Here is a 27,191-nt window from a genome sequence, read left to right on the forward strand (position 1 = left end):
GCTGTGTCTTGTTTACAAGCAGAGGAATGCAACGCATATGTTGTGGTACTGTCGTGAAGGTGCATCGAAAACTAACACAGAAGAAAAGAAGTTGTTGAATAAAGTAATTATTTTAGTTTTCTTTGTGCACAAAAAGTATTCTTGTAGCTTTGTAAAATTACAGCCAAACCACTGATGTCATATGGACTATTTTAACGATGTCCTTACTACCTTTTTGGGTCTTGAATGTGTCAGTTGCGTTGCTGTCTGTGCAGGTCAGAAAGCGCTCAGATTTCATCAAAAATGTATTCCGAAGATGAACAAATGTCTTTGTTTGGAACAACATGGTGTTGTATAAGGAAATAATTTTCATTTTTGAGTGAACTATCCCTTTGATAATATTGAACTGTTTAGAGATAATTGTCTGTGATGGGTGAATGTACATATAACCTACTGGATCTACATGTCTCCATTGCCAACTGTTCTCCATATTTTAGAAGCGCTCTCTTGTGTAGTCCTTCTCCTCTCCTGAGCGCCTATTTGGGGCTTGTAAAGTTTTATATGCACTTTCCACTTTGTATCTATCATCCCCCTAATACTGCTGACCGGATCTCTGAGAACTTAACTGGTGCACTGGAACAAATCCTAGTTCTGTGAGCTTGTTTGGGAAGAGATAAAAAGTCTTGGATGTTGACATGCTTTGTGTTTATTGGATCTTGGGAGCGGTCCTAAAGGAGAACTCAAAGCAAGGTTTTAAGTACTTGTTTTGTGTGTAGTCTAGCTAGTTTCGTTGAAGATCTTTTTGGCAATTGTTCACACAACTCTTTCTTGCGTCCATTTTTCTAGTTATTGTATGCAAGTATTAGCTAGACTGGTGTTAAATGTTTCCTTAAGCCATACTTTGTACTCAATCTAGCTGTACTTGAATGCTAGAACTTGTCCTGTGTAAATGCCCATCCAAAATAGTCGACGAAGTCAAAAGAAATATGAGTGAGATATATATAGTTGGGTCCATATATATTTGGACACAGGCACAATTTTTATTATTTTAGCTGCTGACCAAAACACATTCAAGTCACAGTTATGTAACTGCAGTTATATAACTTAAAGTGCCCCTATTATGCCATTTCCAATATTGCCTTTCATGCAGTGTGTAATGTAGCTGTATGTGAATGTAAATGATCTGCAAAGTTGACCCCCTGTAAGTATGATAAATAATAGATGCTTATATTTCCATCGAGCATTCAAAATACAGAACTATAGCAATGGGCCTATCATTTCTGACACGCTGTATGCGGTAGACCAATCACAACAGACTGGGCCATCTGACCAATCAGAGCAGAGTAGGCTCACGGAAAGGAGGGGTTTAGAGAGACTGAATCTTAGAACTGCTTCGAATGAATCGTTTGAGAATCGCTGGAAAATGAGGTGACTTTAAATGCATATTATGAGAAAACAAAAGCGTTTTATCTCCATGTAATTTTATCTGCATGTAAACCTATTGTAGGACACTCCCAAAACAAAATATTAGGAGCCTTAAAAATGGCATAATCCAGGCACTTTAAATTGCACACTCTGAGCTTTAATTTGAGGGTATTCTCATCACAATTGGAGGAAAGGTTAAGGAATTACAGGCCTTTAAAATGTACCTCCCCCTTTTTTCAAGGGACCATAAGTAATTGGACAGTTGACTCAAAAGCCATTTCATGGACAGATGTGGGCTATTCCTTCATTATTTCTACATCGGTTAAGCAGGTAAAAGGTCTGGAGTTGATTCTAAGTGTGCCATTTGCATTTGGAAGCTGTTGCTGTGAACCCACATCATGCGGTCAAAGGATCTATCCATACAAGTGAAACAGACAATTGTTAGGCTTCAAAAACAAAACAAATCCATCAGAGAGATGGCAGGAACATTAGGAGTGGCCAAATCAACAGTTTGGGACATTCTGAGGAAAAAAGAAAGCACTGGTGAGCTCAGCCAACATAAAAAGGCCTGGACGTCCATGGAGGACAACGATGGTAGATGATTGGAGGATCCTTTCCATGGTAAAGAAAAACCCTTTCACAACATCCAGCCAAGAGAAGAACACTCTCCAGGAGGTAGGAGTGTCACTGTCAAAGTCTACAATCAAGAGAAGACTTCACGAGAGCAAATACAGAGGGGTCACCACAAGGTGCAAACAAGGCCAGACTAGATTTCTGGAAAAGCATTTTTTTTTTTTTGGTTTCTGTTGATGTCCATGAATTCCAGACTTAAGGCAGTCATTGCCTGCAAAGGATTCTCAACAAAATATTAAAAATGAACATTTTATTTATGATTATATTTATTTGTCCAAGTACATTTGAACCCCTGAAAATGAGGGGCTGTGTATAAAAATGTTTGTAATTCCTGAGCATTTTGTTATATTTTTGGTCAATCCCTTGAAGTCTTCACTTCCATTTCATCTTGATTCTTTCATTTTAATTCTATTTTGGTGGCATACAGAGCCAAAATTATGAAAATTGTGTCAGTGTCCAAATATATATGGACCTAACTCTAGTGGTTTTATTCAGTACTGAAAAGTATTAGTACAAATTTTTCAATCCAATTTATGTTAGGCCATTTTACCTAATATTTATGTTTGGTTTTTTTGTGTATTAAAGTATCACTGCTAGCTTAGCAACATGCTAACTTCAAACTCTACTGAAGTCAGAGAATGGGCTGACTTACTTCCGAATTAGGAAACTGCTTTAGCTCAGTATGTTTTGGAACAAAGCTAAAAACAAGAGTATTCCGATATCCACATTTCACTATATTCTTCATAATCTCTCCCACTTTGCCTCTATTATCCTCTGTCATGTCCATGGGGATATCATCTTACATCAAACAACAGTATTTGGAGACAGTTTGAGAAGTGATGGGACCGAGCTTTCTCATCACTTTCAAAAATGTACAGAAACGTGACACATGCACATCCCCGTCTCTCTTGTGATTGCAGTCACATCCTCTCCCCCTTGCAGCTTTTCCCCTGGTTCCCTTTTCCCAAAACACCTCTCCTCCTGCCAAGTGTGCAGAGTAGAGAGGGAAAGTCCTGCAGAGAATCACAATCAGATAGTTACCGCTGTCCTCTTCTGTACTTAACTACTGCTTGAGATAAAGTGTACAACCACTAGTCATTGTACTGGTTTGGCAAAACAATGACTGATTAAAATCAAAAAGTATGCCCATAAGCCATGATATCCCTCTTCATGGTCACGTTTTGCTGCAAGTGTGTTTGCCTTAGCTTAAAACACATGTAAGAATTGTAAGGATGATTGTTCTAAAATCTTTCCATTTAGCCGTTTTTGTCTGCGTATCGTATTTTGAAAAGGCCTGTGGTCAGTTGTATATGCTAGTGGGCCGCACCCACAGAAGGTATTGTAGCTGCAGTGTTTTACTGTGGGACGGACAGACTGAGAATGGTTTAATTACAGCAGCGGTTTTGCTGAGGATCTCTGACTTCTGGCTGAGTGGACCAGTGTCAGCAGTGGGGCAGGGCCAGATTACCCACAGTCCTGAGGCGGTCCTGCGGTTTACCTCAACAATCTCATCAGACTGACTGAGCAAAAATACTCCTCTGATTGCCGAGCTCTCCCCGGAGTTAGACTGAACTGACGCATACTTCGCCCTACCGCCGGTAATGAAAAGACCTCTGTCCATGTGTTGAGAGAAAACATCTCTCAGGTTATAAAGGGCAAAAGAAAACCACTGTTTGTGGGCAGCACTTGGGAAATAAACAAACATAACAGCAACCTATATTGAAATAAGTGGGTTAATAATATTACAGCAGAATGAGTTGTCTTGGAATATAAAGCACAGTTGTGAACTTGGCATGACCCAGATGTGTTTCTGTGTAAAAACCATCTATCATTGGCTTGAGGAATGGTAGTTTCAGCAATGTCTGTGACCACATCCACAAAGTTTTTCTTCTAAACGTTTTGTCCTGTCAAAGTTGCCGGTCACTAAAGTATTTGCTTATTTCATAAGTGGCACATCTAGATGTTCCCCTCAACAAAAATTTGACTTATTATTGCTGAAGCATTTAGTGGTTGACCAACATGGGTTGTTCAGTGGCTGATATCTAGACAGGATGCTGGATGATGACAGATTTTTGAAAATATAAGATACAAAAGTATATATTAGGTACAAAAGTCTGAGCCCACTGCTATTTTCACACATTTTTAAAGTTCATTATGTCTAACACAATATTTTGTGTATTGCTTATTCATTTTATGTCATGGCATTTCTTATTTTTAGGATTTTGAAAGTAATAAACTTTTTATATTTTTAGGATTTATTGTCTAGGTTTAAATAGATTTCGTATTTTAGGTGTGAGAAACTGCTAAAATTTAAATAATTCCTCATGTTTTATGTAGTATTTACTCAAACACTTGAATCAAGTTGTAAGTGAGAACCTCAGAATGACCAAATATTGTTAAAGTAATTGGTCTGACACTTACAATTTATTTCTCTGTTTCAGCCCCGAAGACATGCAGTCCGAAGCAATTTGTGTGCAAAGACCAGGTGACTTGCATCTCCAAAGGCTGGCGCTGTGATGGAGAGAAAGACTGTCCCGACGGCTCTGATGAAGCCGCAGATATCTGTGAGTAAACCAGTATCTCATCAGATGTGTCATCGTGGCATAAAGATATGATAAGCAGAGCTAAAATGTTTTGACTTTATAAACTGAAGCCAGATAAAGTCTCAAGTAGTTTTGTGTGTCTACAAGTTAAAAATAGCTTTAAAATTTATCTCGAGATCTGTATGTGTTGCACGCCAGTCTTGTTGTTTCTGAAAAAAAGGACACGTCCAGCTGTTGCTGCCCTGAACTGAAAGCCCCCATGTACATTGTTTGCACAAATTGCAATGTAGTGCTGAAATTAATGCAGCAAACAATCACTAAATTTAAAAATGGGATGTTTCTCACTGCATTTGAATTATGAATGCACGCATATTTAAATTCAGGCCGATACTGATAATTTTATTCTTGCTATGGCCATTAACCAATTAATGGCCAATATTAAAATTCTGTACTGTTTGGTTTAAATTATTTTAAAAATAAAATACAAAAAACTAAAACAATAGTTTTAAATACTACATGTGAATTTAGGCATCAAAATATTATTATATGTGAACCTGGACCACAAAACCAGTCATAAGGGTCAATTTTTCAAAACTGAAATTTATATATCATCTGAAAGCTGAATAAATAATCTTTCCATTGGTGCATGGTTTGTTAGGATCGGACAATATTTGGCCGAGATACAACTATTTGAAAATCTGGAATCTGAGGGTGCAAAAAAATCTAAATATTCCGAAAATTGCCTTTAAAGGTGTCCAAATGAAGTTCTTAGCAATGCATATTACTAATCAAAAATGAAGTTTTGATATATTTACAGTAGGAAATTTACAAAATATCTTCGTGGAACAAGATCTTTACTTAATATCCTAATGATTTTTGGCATAAAAGAAAAATCAATAATTTTGACCCATACAATGTGGCTTTTGCTACAAATATACCCCAGCGACTTAAGACTGGTATTGTGGTCCAGGGTCACACATGTGGTATGAAAAATGGATATTCATTTTTAGATTTGCTAAAGATTTAATTTAAGTGTTTAGTGTTCTTAAAGACTAAATTTAAGGAAACATTAGATGACTGCTTATATTAAATATCCAATATCTCATAATTGATATGGAACAGATACACATTTCTAATTTTGGTCATTGTGAAATGTTTAGAAGTTGAAATTTCCATGATTGATTGATTGCTGTCACTTCTGAGTACCCTTGACCTTTCCTCATTACATGTACCTAACTAATCTAACCATTGATCGAGCTGTGCATTGACCTAAATGTATGCGTAGTGTTAAGTAGAGCCTAGAGCACATGGGGGTTGAAGACAGACACAGACTGCAGTACACAGTTTGAAGGACACTCTGTGTGTCTCTTCTGAGCGATGGCACTAATTAAACTGCTCTGTTTAGTCTGGGTGACTGCACACAGTCCTGTCCAGCCAAGTGATGTGTGTGTGTGTGTGAGCTCATCTCAAACGTGAAAAAAACAGGAGCCTGGCTCTTTTTAACACTGACCTGCTCCTAAATGTTTACGCACAAGCAGACCTAATGCCGGTCGTACCACACCTCACTTCACATCTGTCACACAAGCCAGACACCCTCACAGCAGGCGGCCATGATGGTTCCACCGTCAGCATTTGGGTAGTGCTTAACTAGCTCTGTCTGTTCTCCTGCTGGACAGTAAAGTGTTTACATATGACCTTCTGTGCTGTAATTGCAGCCGCCTTTTCATCCTCTCAGGCTGACAAACAAACTGCAAACATGCGTTCTTTGCTATGTACACTAGTCTGTGTTTCTACATTAATCTAAAGGTTTTCTTCATTTACCCTTTCTATATTACACTAATTTATTGGCGGAAATTTTGGGCTTCTTTCTTTTTCTTTTTTTAAGCTCTCGTTTTCCTTTTGACTTTTCATGTTTTGTTTTTTCCCCCCTCACGCTTCTTACAAAAAGTACTGTGGCAGACACGCCATGGTATCCCTGCTAAAAAAAACAATAGAAGACCAATAGAAACCATCACAGAAATTCCAATGGTTTCCATTAAAATACTTAGCTTTTTCCAGTAAAACATTACAAAATTCCTTTTTGTAGTGTGTTTTGGGCATTTTTCCAATAGGATTTAACATCCCACCAATAGAATCCATCACATGCCAGTAGACACCATTATAGTTTCCATTAAAACCAATACAATTCCCATTATAACCATTAAATCCATTACATTTTCTATTGTGTTTTGGGCAGGGTTCTATTGTTTTTTTCAGCAGGGATGTTATGGTAATACTAGTACTAATACTGAACTTTTTACATTAAGGTAAAAACTAAAAATAAAGTTTCAGTAATTAAATTTGAGTAATTGCTGGTTATGGTGATTTCAGTTTTTTCTCAAGTGGTAAATGAAACCATAGTAAGGTTCTTTGGTAACAAGCCACCCTTGATATTTTGACTAATGATTTTGGCCCTCCGAAACTATTTTGGCCAAAATCAAAATTTCCTCTTTTTTGATATTTTGACTGAATATTTCCAGTTGGTGAAATTTTGGTGCATTGCTTGGTAATACCGTGATATTTACTGTGGGACTGAAGTAGTACTGGAGATGGTGCCACTGTAATCCATATGCCATATTTTAGACACTAAAGTTATTTCAGAAACCATGAAACTTCAGTAATGCCATGTCCAAAAACATGGTATTACCATGGTACTTTTATGTTAATTTAATCCAGCCTCTGCTAAATGAATTACAGAAATGCACACCTTCTCTGTAATTTTACCATGGCTCAGTCATGGTATCTATCTAATGATAATACCCTGGTACATTTGTATATACTATGGTACTAAATCATTTCCATGCTTAAAAACCTTGGTATTCCTGAGTGACCATGGTGTTACCAGTGTCCATACCAAGAAACCACATTTACAGTACAGTACTTAAAAGGTATCATATATCAGCAAAACATCAACCTTAGACAGAACAATACACTACTGATATACCATTGAGTACCATGTAAATATCATGGTAAATGAATTTCAGTTCAATTGTTTGAGCACCTGTGGTTTATGGACTACGATGAGAAATTCACACAGGACTGCTCCAAATAAATGGCCCATCGTTTGGACGTCTTACACAGAGTAGCTCCCGGGTGCTTGAGAACAAGGTGCTCAAAGCACGTAAACATCAAAGAATTTTCCGCCCGCAAATAAACTTTCTGCTGCGATCCCACCATCTGTCTCTCAAAATGCGCTACTAATATAATTTCAATGCCACTAATGTAGTTTGGCTGAACACACAAAGGGGCTTTTCATTAGACGGAAGTTCTGACCTTCTGATTTATCATGATCTGTTTCTGCCAATTACACACATTACACACTTAATCCTCTTTGTTAAAGCTGTTTCCAACACTTTAAATTCAAGAGAAAGGCCTGTACCGGCTGTCAGCATGTCAAATGAGAATGTATGTAAATTTTAGCATTGGTGACACGTCTAATCCTGGTCTTAACTGTCATTTTGTTATTAGAGTCTTTGTGAAGTCACTAGGCGGTGTCTGCCAGATGTAACGGCATTGAAGTGATTGAAGAGATGAAACGAGATGGGTTGCAGAAACCTGTTTATCAATTCTTCTGGTTTTGAAACACAAACACACTCATTCAGACCCAAGTCTGGTGGCTCTTGCTCAGGGTTCAGTTGAGACTTGTCTTGTTATGTTACAAAGGTGTGCTGTGTGTTTGAAGGTTGTTCTGCTTCATCTCTCTAGTTCAGGTTAATTTCTAACTAACAAACTGAGTTCCCACCAGTGCCATGCTGCCAGAACAAATAAATCTTGCCCTCCTTTTCTTTCTCTCTCTTTTGTTTCCTACTCACTCTCTCTCTGGGTGTAAATCAGAGATTTCAGCAAACCTGGCGCCCAGTATAGGGCTTGTTTATATCTTTAAGTAGGTCAGTATATCATTAGAAAAGCACTGAGATAAGAAACAAGAGCACTGAGGAACTCTCTTTCTCCTGTTCTCTCTCTCCTTCAATAAAGAAAGAAGATTGAGAAGGGTATGGCAACGTTATCTATCACAATTTCTAATGCACCTATAGTAAAAGTCAACTTGCATCATCTCTAAATCTGAAGGTAATGCTTGTGTGTAGAATTGATTTATTAGTGTGTATTGAGGATGGTCATTTTGTCTGCTCAATTACTTGACACTGTTAAAATATTTTTTTATTTTAATAATATTATGTGTAGTAGTAGTAGTAGTAGTAGTAGTAGTAGTAGTAGTAGTAGTAGTAGTAGTAGTAGTAGTAGTAGTAGTAGTAGTAGTAGTAGTAGTAGTAGTAGTAGTAGTAGTAGTAGTAGTAGTAGTAGTAGTAGTAGTAGTAGTAGTAATAAATTATTCATTTTTAATTTTAATTACAATGCATTTTAAAAGGATTATTGTTATTATTGCTAGTATCATTTAAATATTCAAAATATTTCATTTAAATTTATTAAATACACTACTGGTCAAACGTTTGGAATTTTCAATTTTTTGATTAAATGTACAGTAAAAAGTTAATATTGTGAAATAATATTATTTGAATGTATTTTAAAATGTTTATTTAATTCTATGATGGCAAAGCTGAATTTTCAGCATCATCACAGTGTCACATGATCCTTCAGAAATCATTCTAACATGCTGATTTGGTGCTCAGTTATTAATGATTCTTATTTTTATTGTTAGTGTTGCGAAGACAGTTTTTGCTGCTTAATAATTAAAAATATTAAGCAGCACAACTGATTTCAACATTGATAATAAGAAATGTTTCTTGAGCACCAAATCAGTATGTTAGTGATTTCTGAAGGATCATGTAACACTTTTGTGACATTTTTAAAATGTATTCATATAAAATCAGTTAGCCCTATTTGAAATTATTGTAATTTTTCACTTTTACTTTTTATTATGTTTTTGATAATGTAAATGAAGCATTGATGAGCATAAGAGACTGCTTTTGAAAAAAGCACAAAAAACGTATTTACTTATTTACAGAATAAATTATTCTGATGTTTTGATTGGTAGTGTATGAATTTAGAGCTGCAGTCTGTAAGTTTTGCCTCTTTGTCGCCATCTCTGTTTGAAAACCTGGAATTGCAGCTCTGTGCGGAATTAACTTCTGTGCGTGGGGTCGTGCTCCAGCACTGCTCCAGCGCAGATGAATCTAATGTTTTGAGGTGAATGTGTGGCAGTCAGTCACGCACTGGTGTGGATGTTTACTGTACTTCGCAATCATAGATTCTAGCCTATGTCTTGGAATATATGACCCAAATAAGAATTTTCACCGTATATTGCCATCTGAACAAGTAACAAGTCTGCCATGTTTGTTCTGACCAACTGAGGAAAAAAGCATTACAATAAATCATGCTACCAATGGTAATTAAATCTAACGATCGGTTAATTCATATCACATCTAACCGTGCATATTATTATTGTTGTTGTTGTTGTTATACTTTATTCTCAAATTATTAATAACAACATCAGCATTGCGTGACAATGAGTATAGTGTGTATTAGCGTGTAGATTTCAATTTCTGTACAGTCTAATATCTAATTGTCATACCATTCGAATTTCATATTGAGAGATTCTTTTAACCCAAAAAGCAAACAATGCTCCCTTCGAACTGGTTGTCTTTAAAATACAAATCTTGTGTAATCCCAGGCTATCTGTAATCAGAAACGCATTTAAAACTGGAATATAATTTAATTTCATTCACATGTGTTTCATAAACCATAAAAACCCTTTCTGGATTACAATCCGCCATCAAACTGACATTAATTATTCTAGCTGCTGTGAGAAAAGGCTATAAACGATCCGCCACCTGCAGGATCCTCACATGTGATAGCCTACTAGCCGGGACAACTTCTTTATATTTACAGATGTGAAGTAATGACGCAGTGCCATGCTCGAATTTCCCGCAAACCTACCCGTACCACTGAAATTACAAAACATTATTATAAGCTAACCGTTGTGAATCGGGCTAAAGTAAGGCGATAGTTTTGAACACTGGCTGGTTATGTACTTGCTCAAATATTGATTTCGGATCATTTTTAACCCAAAAAAGTTACGGACTGCAGCTTTAAATAAATATATACACTCATTGCCAAAAATATCGGCACCCTTGGTAAATATGATCAAAGAAGGCTGTGAAAATTAATCTGTATTGTTGATCCTTTGGATCTTTTATTTAAAAAATTCACAAAAATCTAATCTTTCATTGGATAATAAGAATTTAAAATTGAGGGAAATATCATTATGAAATAAATGTTTTTCTCTAATACACATTGGCCACAATTAACGGCACCCTTTTATTCAATACTTTTTGAAACCTCCATTTGCCAGTTTAACAGCTCTAAATGTTCTCCTATAATGCCTGATGAGGTTAGAAAACACCTGACGAGATCAGAGACCATTCCTTCATCCAGACCACTTTAGATTCCCAGCTCCATGTTGGTGCTGCTTCTCTTCAGTTCACCCCACTCAATTTCTATAGGGTTCAGGCCAGAGGACTGGAATGGCCAGCAGAAGCTTGGTTTTGTGCTCAGTGCTCATTTTTGTGTTGTTTTTGAGGTTTGTGTTTGGATTATTGTATGGTTGGAAGATCCAAACATGGCCCACTATAAGATTTCTAACAGAGTCAGTCACTTATTGATTTTTTAAATCTGTTGGTATTTGATAGAATCCATGATGCCATCATGCCGTTCAGGACCTCCAGCAGAAATATAGGCCCACAACATCAAAAATACAGTGGTATATTTCATTGTACACATGGGGTACTTTTTATCCCTGTGTTCACCAAACCCATCTTGAGTTTTTGCTGCTAAAAAGCTCTTTTTTTTTTTTTTTTTTTCATCTGACCATAGAAGCCAGTCCCATTTGAAGTTCCAGTCGTGTCTGATAACTGAATATGCTGGAGTTTGTTTTTGGATGAGCTAGGAGAATTTTTCTTGAAACCCTCCCAAACAACATGTGGTGATATAGGTGCTGTTTGACAATTTTTTTTTTTATGGTTTTCTGACCCTGAGACTCAACTATTTTCTGCAATTCTCCAACTGTGGTCCTTGGAGAGTCTTTAGCCACTCAAATTCTCCTCCTCACCGTGCATTAGGACGATATAGACACACGTCCTCTTCCAGGCAGTTTCGTAACATTTTATTTTGATTGGAAATTCTTAATTATTGTCCTGATGGTGGAAATGGGAATTTTCACTGCTCTTTTCTTAAAGCCACTTCACTAATTTGTGAAGCTCAATTATCTTTTGCTGCACATCAGAAATATATTCTTTGGTTTTTCTCATTGTGATGGATGATTAAGGGAATTTGGGCTTTGTTTTCCCTCCTATTTATATTTCTGTGAAACAGGAAGCCATGGCTGGATAATTTCACGTTCATAATCACCCTGGATTGCTCAATTGTGAATATGAATGGGAATATACTTCAGAGATAGTTTACTCATAAGAATCTCTAGGGGTGCCAATAATTGTGTCCAATGTGTATTTGAGAAAAACATTTATTTCAAAATGATATTTCCCCCCATTTTAAATTCTTATTATCCAATGAAAGGTTAGATTTTTGTGAATTTTTTTAAATAAAAGATCAAAAGGATTAACAATACAGATTAATTTTCACAGCCGCCTTTGATCATATTTACCAAGGGTGCCGATATTTTTGGCAATGAGTGTATATATCTTTTTAGACCCTGGTAATTACAAAATTAAAAAAGAGCCTCCTTTTTGGCGTGTGTGTGATTTTAAATTGTTTTAGTTTATTAGTGTGAAACGAAATATTTTTATAAACAGGTCAGCTCAATTATTGCATTTTCTTGTTTGATAATTGGCACTTCCATATGCGAGTACTGGTGCCCATCCTTAGTATGTGTAAGCACATTATACTGAGCCAGCCTTAGAAGTATATCGTAGTGAGTCATGCCGCTTTTTCATTTAGTCTTGTGTCTTAATTGCACTGTTCCCAGGTGTCTTACCTAAGCTGCAATTACCCTCCAGAGGTAAAGACAGACTCACAGTCTGGCTGTGTCAGGGCATCACTCTGCACACCCGTGGTGCTCACCTGACTCATCTTTCCCAGGCGGACTCAAATACGCAAAATGAGATATCAAATTCTCTTTGTGACATTTTTCCAGTTTTGTTCTTCTCTCCTCTCTGATTTGCGGCTTCTCTGTGAATTTGTTTCTGTTTCTTTGCCTTTAATTTTACATTTCAGATGTCTTCCAAACCCTTTGAGAGCCACCTACCTAGACAGCATGTTTAGGCAACATAGGCGTTTCCCTGATGCAAATGCCATTCTGTCACTGAACAGTAAATTTTTTATGTCATATTTACTTACATTGTAAAAAATCAGGGAAGTTTTCAGTAAAAATGGCAGCTGTTGTTGCCAGAACTTTACCATATTATACCAAAATACTAAAATCTTTTTTTTTTTTTTAACCTTTATAATATACTGACAACCACCTTAAAAACAGGTGGTAAAGAGAAACATGAAGTTTGAAGTTCATCACAAGTAGCTTTTCCAGTTAAATACCGATATATAGAAGGTGCATGGTGAAATACACACAAGTACAAAACACCATCATACACTACATATAAAATAACACAATAAACATTAATTTAGCCAGATAAGATGTAACACAAAACCATAATTTACATAACTGATTAGACAAAATTAAGAAGAGACCTTGTATTTCAGTGAAAAAACATCATATGTGAGCTGTCACATACAGAATTCTGGAAATGTCCGTTTTATTTAAGATGAATTTGTTTTTTTCATTTCCAAAACTGTAGATTTAATAGTGAAATGTCCCATTATTAGAATTATTGCAGTTTTTGACCTTACAGATTAAGGGAATTTACTGATAACGGATTTTTACCATAGCATTTTTACAGCGTTTTACTGTCAAAATTACTGTAATTCACGAAATGTGGGATTGTTACTCGGGCACCAAATAGGGTACCCATTACAAGTTCTTTCAGCTAATCGTTTTGCATTCTGCGGGAGGATATGGTTTTCATTAGGAATTTCTGTTTTCATTTATTTATTTTGTTTATTTAATTCCATTTACGATAAGAATGTTGTATTTTTTTCAGTGTGTTGAATATCACACAATGCTTTTATGGCCAGCATGACTGTGGTCAGGGCGGCAAACAGGACCAGATGTGTACACACATGCTTTTGTGCAGGGAAAACTTTCATCTGTGTGGGGTAGGTTTAGTTCTTGGAAGAAGAGTGTGTGTTTTTAATTATTATAAAGAAGACACCAACTGAACCAAATGTATTGGTAAATAGTCTTGTTCCAGAAAGCTCTGGGGAAACGAGAGCACTCGGCGTGGGGCCGCATGCATTTGAGTGTATATGTAAATGCTGTCTTTTTACATTCAGATGCTGTTTTAGACTCTTTGATTGAATGGGTGAGGAGGAGGAGGAGGAGGAGGAGGAGTGATTATTCAGTGTAATTTGCACTTTTGTAAGGCTGTTGCAATCCACAGCCATCCCTGAGGAGACTGATATCGGTCCATGTCATTTACAGCGATTGCTTGAATTGAGGAAAGGTCATCAAGGCATGTGACCTGCAGGAAAAGGTGAAAGATGGATAACTATTTTTTTTCACTGATTGGGAGATAATAGGCAGAATTATCTATTATAAAAAAAAAAAAAAAAAAAAATATATATATATATTTATTTATTTATATATATATATATATATATATATATATATATATATATATATATATATATATATATATATATATATATATATATATTTATATATTTATATATTTATATATTTATTTATATATAATTATATATAATTTTTTATTTTAGAATATTTAGTGAGTCACTGAATTGAAATAAAAAAGAGTAAATAAATTAAAAGTTAATACAAAACAATACAACAAGTGTATGTGGACATTTTGTGGAATATTTTATGTTTGCATTCTCTTAAATTTCTGGAAAACAAAGAAGGTATTGTAAAGCACAAAAACATTATAGTGATGTCTTTTATTGTTAAACTTTAACATTTATCTTGCCTGCGAGTAATAAAATGATTAAGGTTTATGTTTTAGCATTTATATTATCTTTAAGATTATATGCCCACAAGTCTGGTGTCTTAACAAACCAAGGTCTATTCACATAAATGTTTGTTCTGATAAATAGTTAATTTATCAGTATCTATTTATTTATTTATTTATTCTCCTTAAGGTGGAGTCACAGCAAAATTTCTGAAATGAAAGGTACATTGTCTCTTCTCAATAGAGCAGAGATGTAAAAAGCACTGCTCACACAGAAGTCACATTCAAACCAAGCAGGTTTTTGTTGCTCCAAGTGGCAAATTCATATGACCAACTTGAATATTTACGATCTACTAGATTGACTGGACTTTGCATTGAAATTTCACAGAGCAACCATACTCTTTATTTTTTTTTATGCAATCTCTGGTAATTTAGTGAGGGAAGCTGAAAGAAGGGAGCTGAAATTCATGAATGAAGAAGCAATAGTGTAACAGCAGAATATGTGAATGAATGGAAGTTTAGGGATGAACTATGTGAGGTCGGTTGAGGGATGACCTTGGTAGCTAATGAGTATAATGAGTATTCTGGACAGCAGAAACCGAGATCAGAGCCTGACCCGATTCATCTGTTATTGGGAACAGAGAACAGAAGGTTTGCAAGGACGCTGGGTTAATGGCGTGTCATCGCTGACCCTGGATCAGCTGGTCAAACACAGCATAAAATTAAGTGTCAAAAATAGAGTCCAGTGTGGCTGTGAAGATAACGGAAGGTCAAGGACAATTTGTTTAAAGAACAATTTGCTCTGCTTTCAAGCTTTTTGGCGAGCATGCGGAACAAGAAGCGATGGAAGGAGGAATAAATAGATTCAGATTATTTAATAAATAATTCAGATTATTTTAATGCTTAGTGAGGTTGTTTTGTAATGTAATTAAGCCTTAGACCATGATTTATGTATTTTAAAATAATACACATACATGCTTCTTGAATCTTGTAGCATTTATTTTACATGACGTGAAAAATGCTTGTAATATGCACAGGCCAAAGAAGTGTTGGACGTTAGCGCTGGAGCCAGTGCAGGCAGACATTATTACGGGCCTGTCAGGATGCTGGGTGTGTTCATGAATGAGACTGAGGGACAGAAACAAACCCTTTAAGTGGGGGAGGAAGCAGTGCATCTTACTCACACACACAATTAACAAAAGCACAACAGGAAAGCCAAATGGGAGGTCATTATGTAACTAGGGGTAAGGATAGGTTAAGATGAGTTTAGACACACATATACAGTCTGCTTGCATAGTATTTAGACTCCCTGTGGCTCCGCTCAAGTGCTTAAGTACAGCTCGTCTTGACAGCATGAACCCAGGTTCACTCAAAGTCATATTCCCCAGCCATGACAATGTGGACTTCGTGATAAACAAAATTTGTTGGCAAAAAGGGGGGAAATACTTTTGGTTACATATTTTTTTTTTTTTATAAAAATATTTATTTATTTATTTATTTGTATGCAATTAATTAATTTACTTGCCTTTTTGTTCTTAAAATATAAGACACTTATATTTTTTTATGTATGTTATTTATTTGTTTATTTAGTTTAATTACTTTTTTCTTAAAACATAGGACCATTATGATTTATTGATTGACTTGCTTTTTTCATAAAATATAGTACCTTTTAAAATATTTTGAATTAATTTTAGATTTATTTTGTATTTAAAATATAGTACCTTTAAAATATTTTGAATTAATTTTAGATTTATTTTTTATTTAAAATATAGTACCTTTAAAATATTTTGCATTAATTTATATTTTTATTTTTTTATTTTAGCGTGGATCATGTTTTTCCTATTTTTTTTTTAAATATAGCTTTACAATTTTTTGCATTTACATTATTTTCAGTTAATTAAAACTTAAGTGCTTTCTCTTTGCCATAATTCATCTGGAAGTTTCACTTATTTTGAACATTGTGATAAAGTACTATAATGTAACTAATTGTAGCCTACTGTTAATACAAGTATAAATTAAAAACGAAGTTAACAAAGGAACACAATAACAACACATACAACAAAGTGATGCTGAAATATTTTTGAATTGATTTCTTTTTTTCGACATTACATTATTTATTTAAATGTGTTCTTTGAAATGTTAGATGGTTAGATTAGTTATTTTAAAGTGTTTGTTTTCTCTAATAATATCACTATAACTGTGGATGTCCACTCTGTGTGCTCTCTATTTCCCCTTCCTCCTTTCTCTTTTGTTTTTTCCCCCCCCGCTCTGTTGTGTTTAGTGCATGTGCTTCAGGGTGTCAGTGACCGTGCAGGAAGGAAGCAGTCGTCGCCTGTATGAGAGAGCTCCTGTTAGCAAACGGCCAACGACTTCCCAGTTCACTCCAAGATCACAGAGATCTGCCCCCAATTCTCTCACACACACTCATTGTGAAACATCCGTCTGTCTGCTCCCCCTGTGTGTTTTCCTTCTTCGCAAAACTGCTTTTTGCATGCCAGAATCACCCTTTATTGCTTTCTTTTCCATTTTATGAAACTTTCTGGGCACATTTTGGAATTAGTAGTTGTATTTAAGCAGAATTAGAATTAGTTGGTGAGTTTTGTTCAGACTGGTCTCTTCTCACACTAGTCACAGAATCTTTTAGGTTGGTTTTTCGGAAGGGTAGCACTGGCTGAAGAGACGTTTGAACTTGAAGAGCTGGATTTAGGCTTTGCTTGAATTGTTACCCTGCCAGCAAACCCTTAGAGGAACCTCAAAGCTTCAATATAAAACAGAGGTGGAGAAAGGGTCAGAATTTTTTTTGAAAGGAGTCTCTTATGCTCACCAAGGCTGCATTTATTTGAACAAAAATACAGTAATATTTCAAAATATTAGTACAATTTAAAATAGCTGTTTTATATTTGAATATATATTAAAATTAATTTTTTTCCTGTGATGAAAAAAGCGGAATTTTCTTCAGTGCCACAGAATCCTTCAGAAATCAATCTAATATTCTGATTTGGTGCTTAAGAAATCTTTCTTATTATTATCAGTGCTTAATATTTTTGTGGAAACTGTGATACTTTTTTTTTTTTTCAGCATTCTTTGATGAATAGAAATTTCAAAAGAGCAGAATTTTTAAAAAGATGTCTTGCAGCAATGCGAAAACTTGTGCATCTGTGTGGCACTGCATGACCCACTGGATACTTGTGTATCAGTTTACTTGTCCAGTGGGTGTTTGGCTTACATTCACTTCACATAACAAATAGACTATGTAACCATGAGGAAGGATTAGAGGAAGTCTGAAGTCATGCGGATGCAAGGACTTTGCATATCAACCTTGAATTTTCTGCAGCAAATGTACATTTAATAAATACAACTTAAGATTAATTTCTTTCAGTTTCCCAGGTTACTGACCTCTGGTCTATGTAAAGCTTTGTAAATCTCTGAAACTGGTTTAACTCCCCTCATAACAGATGATAGATGGATGTTGTCATGTGATATAAATCAGAAACATTATAAATATGAAGCTAGAGAAGAGGAAGTACACAACGTTCCTTCCTGATTTTAAATGTCCTGGTTTGGAAAGATGGGGGCTGTTTGGATCCAGAATTTGTTGGTGTTGCTTCATCACAGTAATGGAAGTATTCATTGTGATCTTTTGGAGTTGCATAAGTACAAAATCATTGTACTGTTATGGATAGATAGGCCTATTCCTGTGTCAAGATTTAACAATGTTCGTTATAATGTTTCTTCAAAATGTGCTAGCCTTTTTTCCCTTGTTAGGGTGGGTGGAGAAAAATACCCTCATTTGCGCACTTTTCACAAATCCAGTCAAATCCCAATGGATCATATCCAGGCCCACTCTAATTTATCTCAACAATTAATGTTTCCATATGAAAATGTTACAGTACTGAGTTTACGTGAGTTTATGGTTTGCAAATGCTGTTTAATGTTGTCTTTGACAGTTCAATCAAAATATTTTCATTCAGCTTTTACGCCGTTGCTTAAGAACACATTTTGAGCTAAAATGGAAGTTAATTTATGGGTCTGTTCCAAAAACTGCTGAGCTGCCTACATAGGTAGTTGCCTTCTATGGCTGAGGTAGAACCTCGTAATTGATTTTGAACATTCTACATGCTTCCTACATGGGCAGCTCACTAGGTTTTGGAACGGAGCTATAATGTTGCCCTTGGTATAAAATTAAAGCTCTGTTGGGGCCTCCCACAGAAACATTTTTTCCAGTCTGTTTTTGCCAAGCTTTAATGAACCAAATAAGCACGTTGGCCCCTTCATTTCTGTCCCAGAAGATACTCACATATGTGCTATTAAGAGAGCAGAAAAACCTAATGGACCTTCAGAAGCAGTCGCGTGGTGCAATGCGAGCGGCGTTAACCCGGCTAAAAGACTGCTTCACTTCTATATGGGAGGTGAAATCCCCCTCCTTTTTTGTGTTTTTCTAAAATGGGTCAGCAGATGTTATGAGTAGAGGTGGAGGGAAGGAAAGAAAGAAAGAGGAGGTGGAAGAAAAATATCCAAGACAAACAATTTGCTTTGCCGTGTGGGCCGCATGGAGGGATAACGGCTCCAGCCAATAGCGATGCTCTAAATGGTTTATGTTCACTTTTTGTTTTTTCTTGAGCCGAGAGAGAAAGTTATAGTCTTACCAATAAGATTTTTGAACAAAAGACAACAGTTCTTTGTTCTAGTCCTCAATTTTAACTTGTGAGTGTGTGTTTTATTGAACTATTCTGGAGACCAGGGGTTTGTAGTGTCTTAGTTTACTTTTGGTTTGGCCTGCATTTGACTTTTACTCTTCTAACTTCTGGATTATGTTACTGAGACTGTAAATATAATGTATAATGGACACTTGAAGTAAAACTATAAAAGAAAATTGAAATAAATATTAGATGGAACACTTTAAACTCGAACTTGGCAACCGTCTAAAATATAAGAAGTTGAAGTCACAAAAGCATATAACAAAATTACTAAAACTGAAAATATAAAAATAAAATTCAAAATATAATAGTATATAAATAATAGTAACATAAAACTAATTTGAAACCAAATGCACCAATCGAAAACATTTTACAGCTGGTGAAAACTGTAATAAGGATGCAATAGACATTTAAACCAAATGGTCTGAAACTCAAATCCACATGCTCTCACTCTCTAAACATTATGAGGCTGTTGTCACTGTAGTGTGCAAATTATCATGTGTTGCGTCACTCAAGTGTTAACTTTGTTAACGTTCTAAAAGAAATAGACATGACTTGTTAAACTAGCTGTTGAATGGAGCTGCATCTCTTTGTATCATTGCAGTGTGTTAACTTGTGTTTGTTTGCTGTGTACCTTTGCAGGCCATCACACCCAGGTGTCACAGTGCCCTCCCAATGAGTTTGAGTGTCGAGGAACAGATGTGTGCATTCACCTGAGCAAGCTTTGTGACGGCGTCCCGGACTGCACGGATGGACGTGACGAGGGTCCGCACTGTCGAGGTAATGTGCTTGCAGAATGCAGTCTGATCATGAACCGGAGGCTGAACTTACTTATTTTTCATCAAGTCTTTTTTTGTCATCACCATCCCAATCGGACCTGTGTGTATGTTCTTCACTCAAACAATCTTTCAGTTGTTGACTGTGAAAGTCTTTTTATGACTTGCAGGCTTAATGATTTACTTTTCAGTCCTGTTCTGTCAAATACATAAGTATAGGTGTCATATCTAACACAAATGTATGACACAGATGATCTTTTGTCAAAATGGTTGTGGCTTTAGGCTGAAATACACTAGAGGACTATAAAAACCTTAAGATTTTAAAACACTAGGTATTGATGACTTTGCATATGCTTGCAGAGGAAAAACTTTGCTTCAATACATTAATCCTTCTACTGGATGTGATCATAGTCCAAAGTTAACAAATCAGAGTCTGTGCCCATCATACACTATGCAATTTTTAGTCAACTCCGACATGCAAAAATCTGTTGACTAGCTCTGACTTTAGGAAACTAGTTTTGACTCTTCCAGAATGTAAATCTTGGCCAAAGTCACATAGTGTATTGCAGCCTTTTAGTTAATTTTGGAAGCATTATTTACAATATGGTGGAATTATATAATAATATATAATTTAATAATATTATTTAAAATTATATGTAATATTATAATATATTGTTTTACATTTTATATTCCATTGTGAAATATTATTTTCTATTTTAATATATTTCAAAATATAATTTATTCCTGTGATTAGCAAAGCCAAATTGGCAGGCATTACTCCAGTTTTCAGTGTTACATCATTTTAATTATTTTAATACGATGATTTGCTGCTCAAGAAACATTTCTTATTATTATCAATTAATGATTAATGATTAATTTTTTTTTTTTCCTTTTGTTTGGGTGGGTGGAGAAAAATACCCTCATTTGTACACTTTTCACAAATCCTAGTTGATCATATCCAGTCCCACTCTACGTTTCCATATGAAAATGTTACAGTACTTGGGTTTACATGAGTTTATGGTTTGCAAATGCTGTCTAATGTTGTCTTTGACAGTTCAATCAAAATATTTTAATTCAATTTTATGCCATTACTTGAGAATAGTTTTCAAAACAGTTGTGCTGCTTAGTATTTTCATGGAAACCATGATACATTTCTTTAGGGTGTTTTCACACTTGAGTCCTCTTTAAAAGAACCGAACCCAGACCCCTTAAAGTGGACCAAGAGGTGGACCAAGTGAAAAAGGACCCAGTTTTCTTTGTTCACACTATCGCAGTTCCTGAAAGAGGACTCAGATCCTTTTTTGGTCCACTTAAGCAGTAATGGTGCCTCAGACCTCTTTGTGTTCAGACTGTTGCTTTTTGTATCTACTGTAGTCAAATTCAGTGTTTGATGGCTGAATTATGGCCTCCAAAACTGGAATATTTTTATCTTTTGCACAAAAATCTAAGTTTCGTACACCTTTTGTAATATTTATTTTGAATTGTTTTTCTTGTTTATGTAATCGTGTTTATTTTATAGCACAGGATTATTCTGCAGGATTTTTAAGCTCAAATGTAAGATTTTTTAAAAACCTGCACAGATAAAATTAATGCCTTATGAGTGGGGTGGGGCAATGTCTGTGGTAAAATAAAATGGCTATATATACATGTGTGTGTGTGTGTGTGTATATATATGTATATATATATATATATATATATATATATATATATATATATATATATATATATATATATATAAATATATATATATATATATAATTTTTTTTTTTTTTTTTAATATATATTATATACACACACACACACAGCCATTTTAAATATAAATAAAATGAAATAAAATTTCAGCCTTTCAAATTTCAAACCATTTTTAAGAAAAGTGTCAAAAATCAAATGTATCAATTATATTAATGGTTTAATGGCTGGTGCTTTCAGAACTGCATAAAGTTAGACTTTGAAACATGCATTGCTCATTTATCCAATGAAATCATAGCCTTTTTCATTTTAATCATTACATTAACCTATATGGCAATTGTCTTTCCGTCCCCATTGTACTTTTTATGACCTTAAATTTGATACAATTAAATTTAAGACACTTTAAGAACCCGCGGAAAAGGCATGCTGACATTGAGATAGAAAAAAATAAATAAATTGGACAAATAAAATATAATAAACTGCTTTAAATTTTTCCAGGTACAGTACAGGTATCCTTTAAATGCAGCATTTAATTAAGAAATGTACTAATCAAATGAAAAAATAAAATAAAATGCGTATTATTAATCGTATGAACAATATAGATTCTACTGATTCTCATTAGGCTGCTGTACTAGAACTACAATAATGCACAGATCAGTTGATACACACACATGCGATTTCTTTCCCAGATGTTTACATTTGATTGAGACAAAACCAACTGTTTATGTGAACCATGGGTGTTTTTGACAGGTAACAATAAACGCTAAAGAGAGTGTAGTTTAACCCCCGTTGGGATGTGCATGCTCGTATATAAAAAAAAACCCAAAAGTTTAAGCTGGCGAGGCACACAGCCACGTCTCTCTTACACAGTTTGGAAGCGGACAAGCAGTTGAAATTAAAATAAACGAGTGTACGTTGTGAACGAATAATTTGTAGAGGTCTGCCAGAAGCAGCCGCCACTATGAACAGCTAATTTTTACGGAGACATCTGATAGCCAGACTACATCGGAATTCGCAAATGGAAAAATCAAGTGAGCCCTTGATTTTGTGAATTTGTTCGGTTCGCTTCTGAGGGGTCTGAGATCATTTGGACTGTTCACATATGGGCCAAAAATCATGCGAACCGCGCTCACACCCCTGAAAAGGACCAAGTGTGAAAACCCCCTTATAGTATTTTTTTATTTTACTTGTTTCATTGCTAGTAGAATCTCTTCCAGCAGAAGATATTTGTATTGTGAGCTCCGACTGTCTTTTAGACGGAGTTATCATACTTATTGACAGTCATGCCAAGGTCTGTGTTTGAAACTCCTGTGTCCACAAAAGTTTGGCTCTGGAGCATGGTTAGTTTCATCCTCACATGAGATATCAGGCACTCATCTTGTTTGTGTCCAAAGTCCTGAGATACACAGAGTCTCATACGGCTGACCTGTATCTTTAAAGTACTGATCCGGCCACTTGGCAAGTAATTGAAAGAAATCAGACTGACAGATAATCTCATTTTAAAAGGAAGGCTTAGACTTTAGGGTCAAATAAATCCCTGTAATGTTAGTCCAGGTCTATCTGCTGCTATCATTCTATACTGCTGGAATGTTAGAAAGACAGTCTGGGCCTGAGGTTTTAAAAGCTGAATAATAAATAATGTACCTTCCTGACCTGGCGTCTATCCAGTGCTTTGAGCCTAGACACACACACACTTCACTTGTCCTCCGGCTCAAATGCCGACCCTTTGAACCCAGAGGTAAACACTCACCCGCTCTTCCACACGAACCCCTCGCATTCAGAATCACAGAACACACACAAACATATGCTCACATGCCTTTCCTGTTGGATGTTTGCTTGCTCCTGCTTTCACAGAAAGGTTTACCGTTTCACAAGCATTGCGCTGTTTCCCCCGAACAGACGTGGAGATTGTGCAAGAAACGCAGCTCCAGTGTTTTCAAAACACACTTTGTCAGTCTGTATTTCTAAGTAATTATCGCAGATTTGTTGACAAGTTGGGAAAGAGGGAGGCAGGCTCGGATTTATTACTGTGTTTGATACATCTGGCTGCTATGTTAACAATGTAGCGGGTCAGCATCAAGAAATCAGTGATGGGAACTGTCGACCTCTGATATCAGCCGTGCTCGTGCTAGTCTGGATCATCTTATCCTGGGCTTTGTAAATTCAACCCCTCACTGAGCTGGGAAGCGGTTTGATTGTGTTTTCCCTCCTGGCAGATTTAATTGGCTCCCCACAGTCTTGATTTAATCATTTTGTACTAAAGCCTCTCGGAGATGTTTCAAGGTCTGTCCAGTTCCTCCCGCTACGAAGACACGGGCCAAAAACTGTCAGCCCTCTCCAAAACAACTTTCTGATGAGGAACTGGAGATTTATAGTTTTCAAACTGTAAGCCGCTCTGAAAATTTGTACGAAAATGTCTCTGGTCAGCTTTAATTGCAGATTCGCCATTTTTTTTTGACTCTTCAAAATGGATTATTTCACAACAGAGTGAAGGAACATTTTTATTGCAGATCGTTAACTCATTTTAATGGCAGAGACGTTACAGATAAGTCAGAGAAACCTGGTGACGTTTATAGCTTTTGAAGGAAGGCAGAGCATTACGTATAGTGGTTAATTACTTTTATAGTTTTCATAGGAGTTTATGTATGTGGATTCTTACAAATGTAGAATTAATTATGCTAACAATACAAGTAATTATTTAAGTGAGCTGTTAATAGTGGAAGTAGCTAACTACACTACTACTAATGTTTCTCTGTAGTTTAGCTTTAAGCAGTTACCTGTTTTAATTTGCAGTGAAAGTCTTCTTATTTAGAATCACAAAGTTTGGTCCATTTTAGCAGTTCATGTCGACATTTAAGTGTTTTGCGAGTTTTTTTTAGTTTAATTTACATTATTAGCATTATTAATTAGCATCATCGGCCCTTTTTTGGCAAGTGTGTTTATTAGTTACCATTATCAGCATTTAGTTTCATTACCCGCATTCTTAAATATTATTGCCCCCTTATTTTGTTGCAGTTGTTTTTAGCTTTATAAGTTTCATTGTTCATTGTTAGCACTATCAATTTACATTTATTGCCTCTTGAAATAATTTTAATGTACACTAATGTCCAAATGTTTAGCGTCAGATTCGAAAAAATGAATACTTTTATTTAGCAAGCAATTGTATTTATCAAAAGTAACAGTTTCATGTTTTGTTTGTCTTCACAATCTTTCACCCAAATGTAATAGCTTGCACAGCCTCAAAAAAATATCATCGTATAAATCATCACCTCCAAAAGCCATATTTATTTTAAATGTATTTATTTTCCTTTATTTTAAATGGAAAGTTAAATTGTCTTTCGAAGCAGTTAGAAAGAAGCCATAACTTGAAATATACCAACATAATAGACTGCTGTCCTATTTTTTCATCATTGAATATCCTGTTTCTTTTAGAAATGTCACATTATAGGTTAAATGGTTTGCGAATGCAGTTTCATTGACTTTATCTGCTAATGTGGCCACGGTGCCTGTGTTTATCATGTGTTATGCCTCTGTTAGCCTCATATTAGCTGCCCGTTTCTCTGTTTGCTCATGTTTAGCTGACCTATTCACACAAGAGGCTCTGCACACACGCAGGCAAATATGCAGCACTTACAAGAACGATTAGCCCTTTAAAATAGAACTTTGCACTGCTATTGGCAAACTCCACTGTGCCTTTCAACTTTATCTGAGCTCAGCTTTGGCAGCAGCATATCATTCTGGGCAATGGCTTATCCATTTGTTTCTATTCCGCTGTAGGGCTTCACAATGTTTTCACTGCACTGATGGATGAGCTTGGCTCAGATCTCTGCGTATTATTGTGACAGAACAGGGAGGGCGATCAGGAGTATTGATTGGACGGTGTACCGCTCAGATAAATAGGATAATTAATGTCATTTTTTTTGTTTTGGTTTCAGCCATTTGAGTTCATCTTGAGGACACTCTCATATCAAACACAACAAGAGTTTTGTCTAGTTAGGAGTAAGTGAACTTCAACATTGGTTTGTTTGTGTATGCATGTCCCAAAACTGCTTTTTGCTGAAAGGTTTGCTCATATCTTCCCCAATCATTCTTGAACAAACACAACACACAGACCAAAGCTGAAGTTCATCAACCCCCTGACCTGACAAGAACTCTTGCTGTCAAAAAAAAAAAATCACCCATTCTTAATTATTACCAAACACGCGCGCGCGCACACACACACACACACACACACACACACACACAAAAGCATGCACAGACCTGCCAACAGACAGACAGCGAGATCTCAGACGTGAGAAATATTACACACAAACATGCTATAAACTGTTTTATAAAGTGCCATGAAGTGGTTCAAGTTTGTTTTTTTTGCAGCAGAGCGGCATAATAGTTCATTTTCTTCACCAGTGGAACTAAATCCAAAATGCATTTTTGGACCGTCTGCAGTGTTGCTATTAATTTAAAGGGCACCTATTATGCATAATTCACTTTTACATGGTGTTTAAACATAAATGTGTGATGGCAGTGTGTGTACACAACCACCCTTTAATAAAAATCCACCCGCTCCTTTTTTTTAATTCCCATAAATCATAAGTCTCAGAGCAAGCTGTTTGCGGAATCCGTAAAATGTGATATTTTAAATGCATTATTTCAGCGCGATAGACATGACAGTCAAAACCAAACAGATGTTTTTTGGCAGATTATGAGGTATGAGCAGTAAAAGCACAGCCTTATTCTGGAAAAGGGGGCGGGGAACAGCAGCTCATTTGCATTCAAAGAGACATGCACGAAAACAGCGTTTCTGCTTCCACTCAGAATAGGCATTTTCAAAAAGATATAATAAATGATCTGTGGGCTATTTTGAGATGAAACTTCATAGACATATTCTGGGTACACCTGAGACTTATATTACATATTGTAAAAAGGGGCATAATAGGTGCCCTTTAAATGCAACTACTATACACTATCATTCAAAAGTTTGGGGTCAGTAGGATTATTTTAATTAATGCTTTTATTCAGCAAGCACACATTAAATTGATTAAAAGTGACAGTAAAGACAATTTTACAATGTTACAAAACATTTCTAATTCAAATAAAAGCTGTTCTGTTTAACATTCGATTCATCAAATTAATCCTGAAAAAAGAATCAAATTGAATATAACTAAGTTTAAATAATTTACTTAAAAAGAGCAGAATTTATCTGAATATAAATTAGGTTCTTAATGCATGTGTATATATGTATTTATTTAGTAGGGGTGTCAACGTTAACGCCTTAACGCATGCGATTAATCAATTCAACGCGTTAATATTTTTTTAACGCAGATTAATCGTTTGATAAGGTTTGACCCCAACTTCTTCCCGTCATCGCAGCACGGAAGGTTATCTATCATTGTGTGATGAGGGTGCAGCACCAGTGTTGCC

The 27,191-nt window shown here is 35.7% G+C and overlaps 1 protein-coding gene across 1 annotated transcript in view; it reads left to right on the forward strand.

Annotated features, from left to right (window-relative positions):
* The window catches only part of lrp1ab (low density lipoprotein receptor-related protein 1Ab), a 130,764-nt gene that overhangs the window by 16,804 nt on the left and 86,769 nt on the right, over positions 1-27,191 (forward strand). Inside the window, exons 2-3 of the mRNA XM_058762889.1 lie at positions 4,479-4,601; positions 19,951-20,088. Of these exons, the coding sequence (XP_058618872.1) occupies positions 4,479-4,601; positions 19,951-20,088 (261 nt within the window). The remainder of the gene's footprint in view (positions 1-4,478; positions 4,602-19,950; positions 20,089-27,191) is intronic.

This window comes from Onychostoma macrolepis, chromosome 23 (assembly GCF_012432095.1).
Source record: "Onychostoma macrolepis isolate SWU-2019 chromosome 23, ASM1243209v1, whole genome shotgun sequence".
NCBI classification, from domain to species: domain Eukaryota; kingdom Metazoa; phylum Chordata; class Actinopteri; order Cypriniformes; family Cyprinidae; genus Onychostoma; species Onychostoma macrolepis.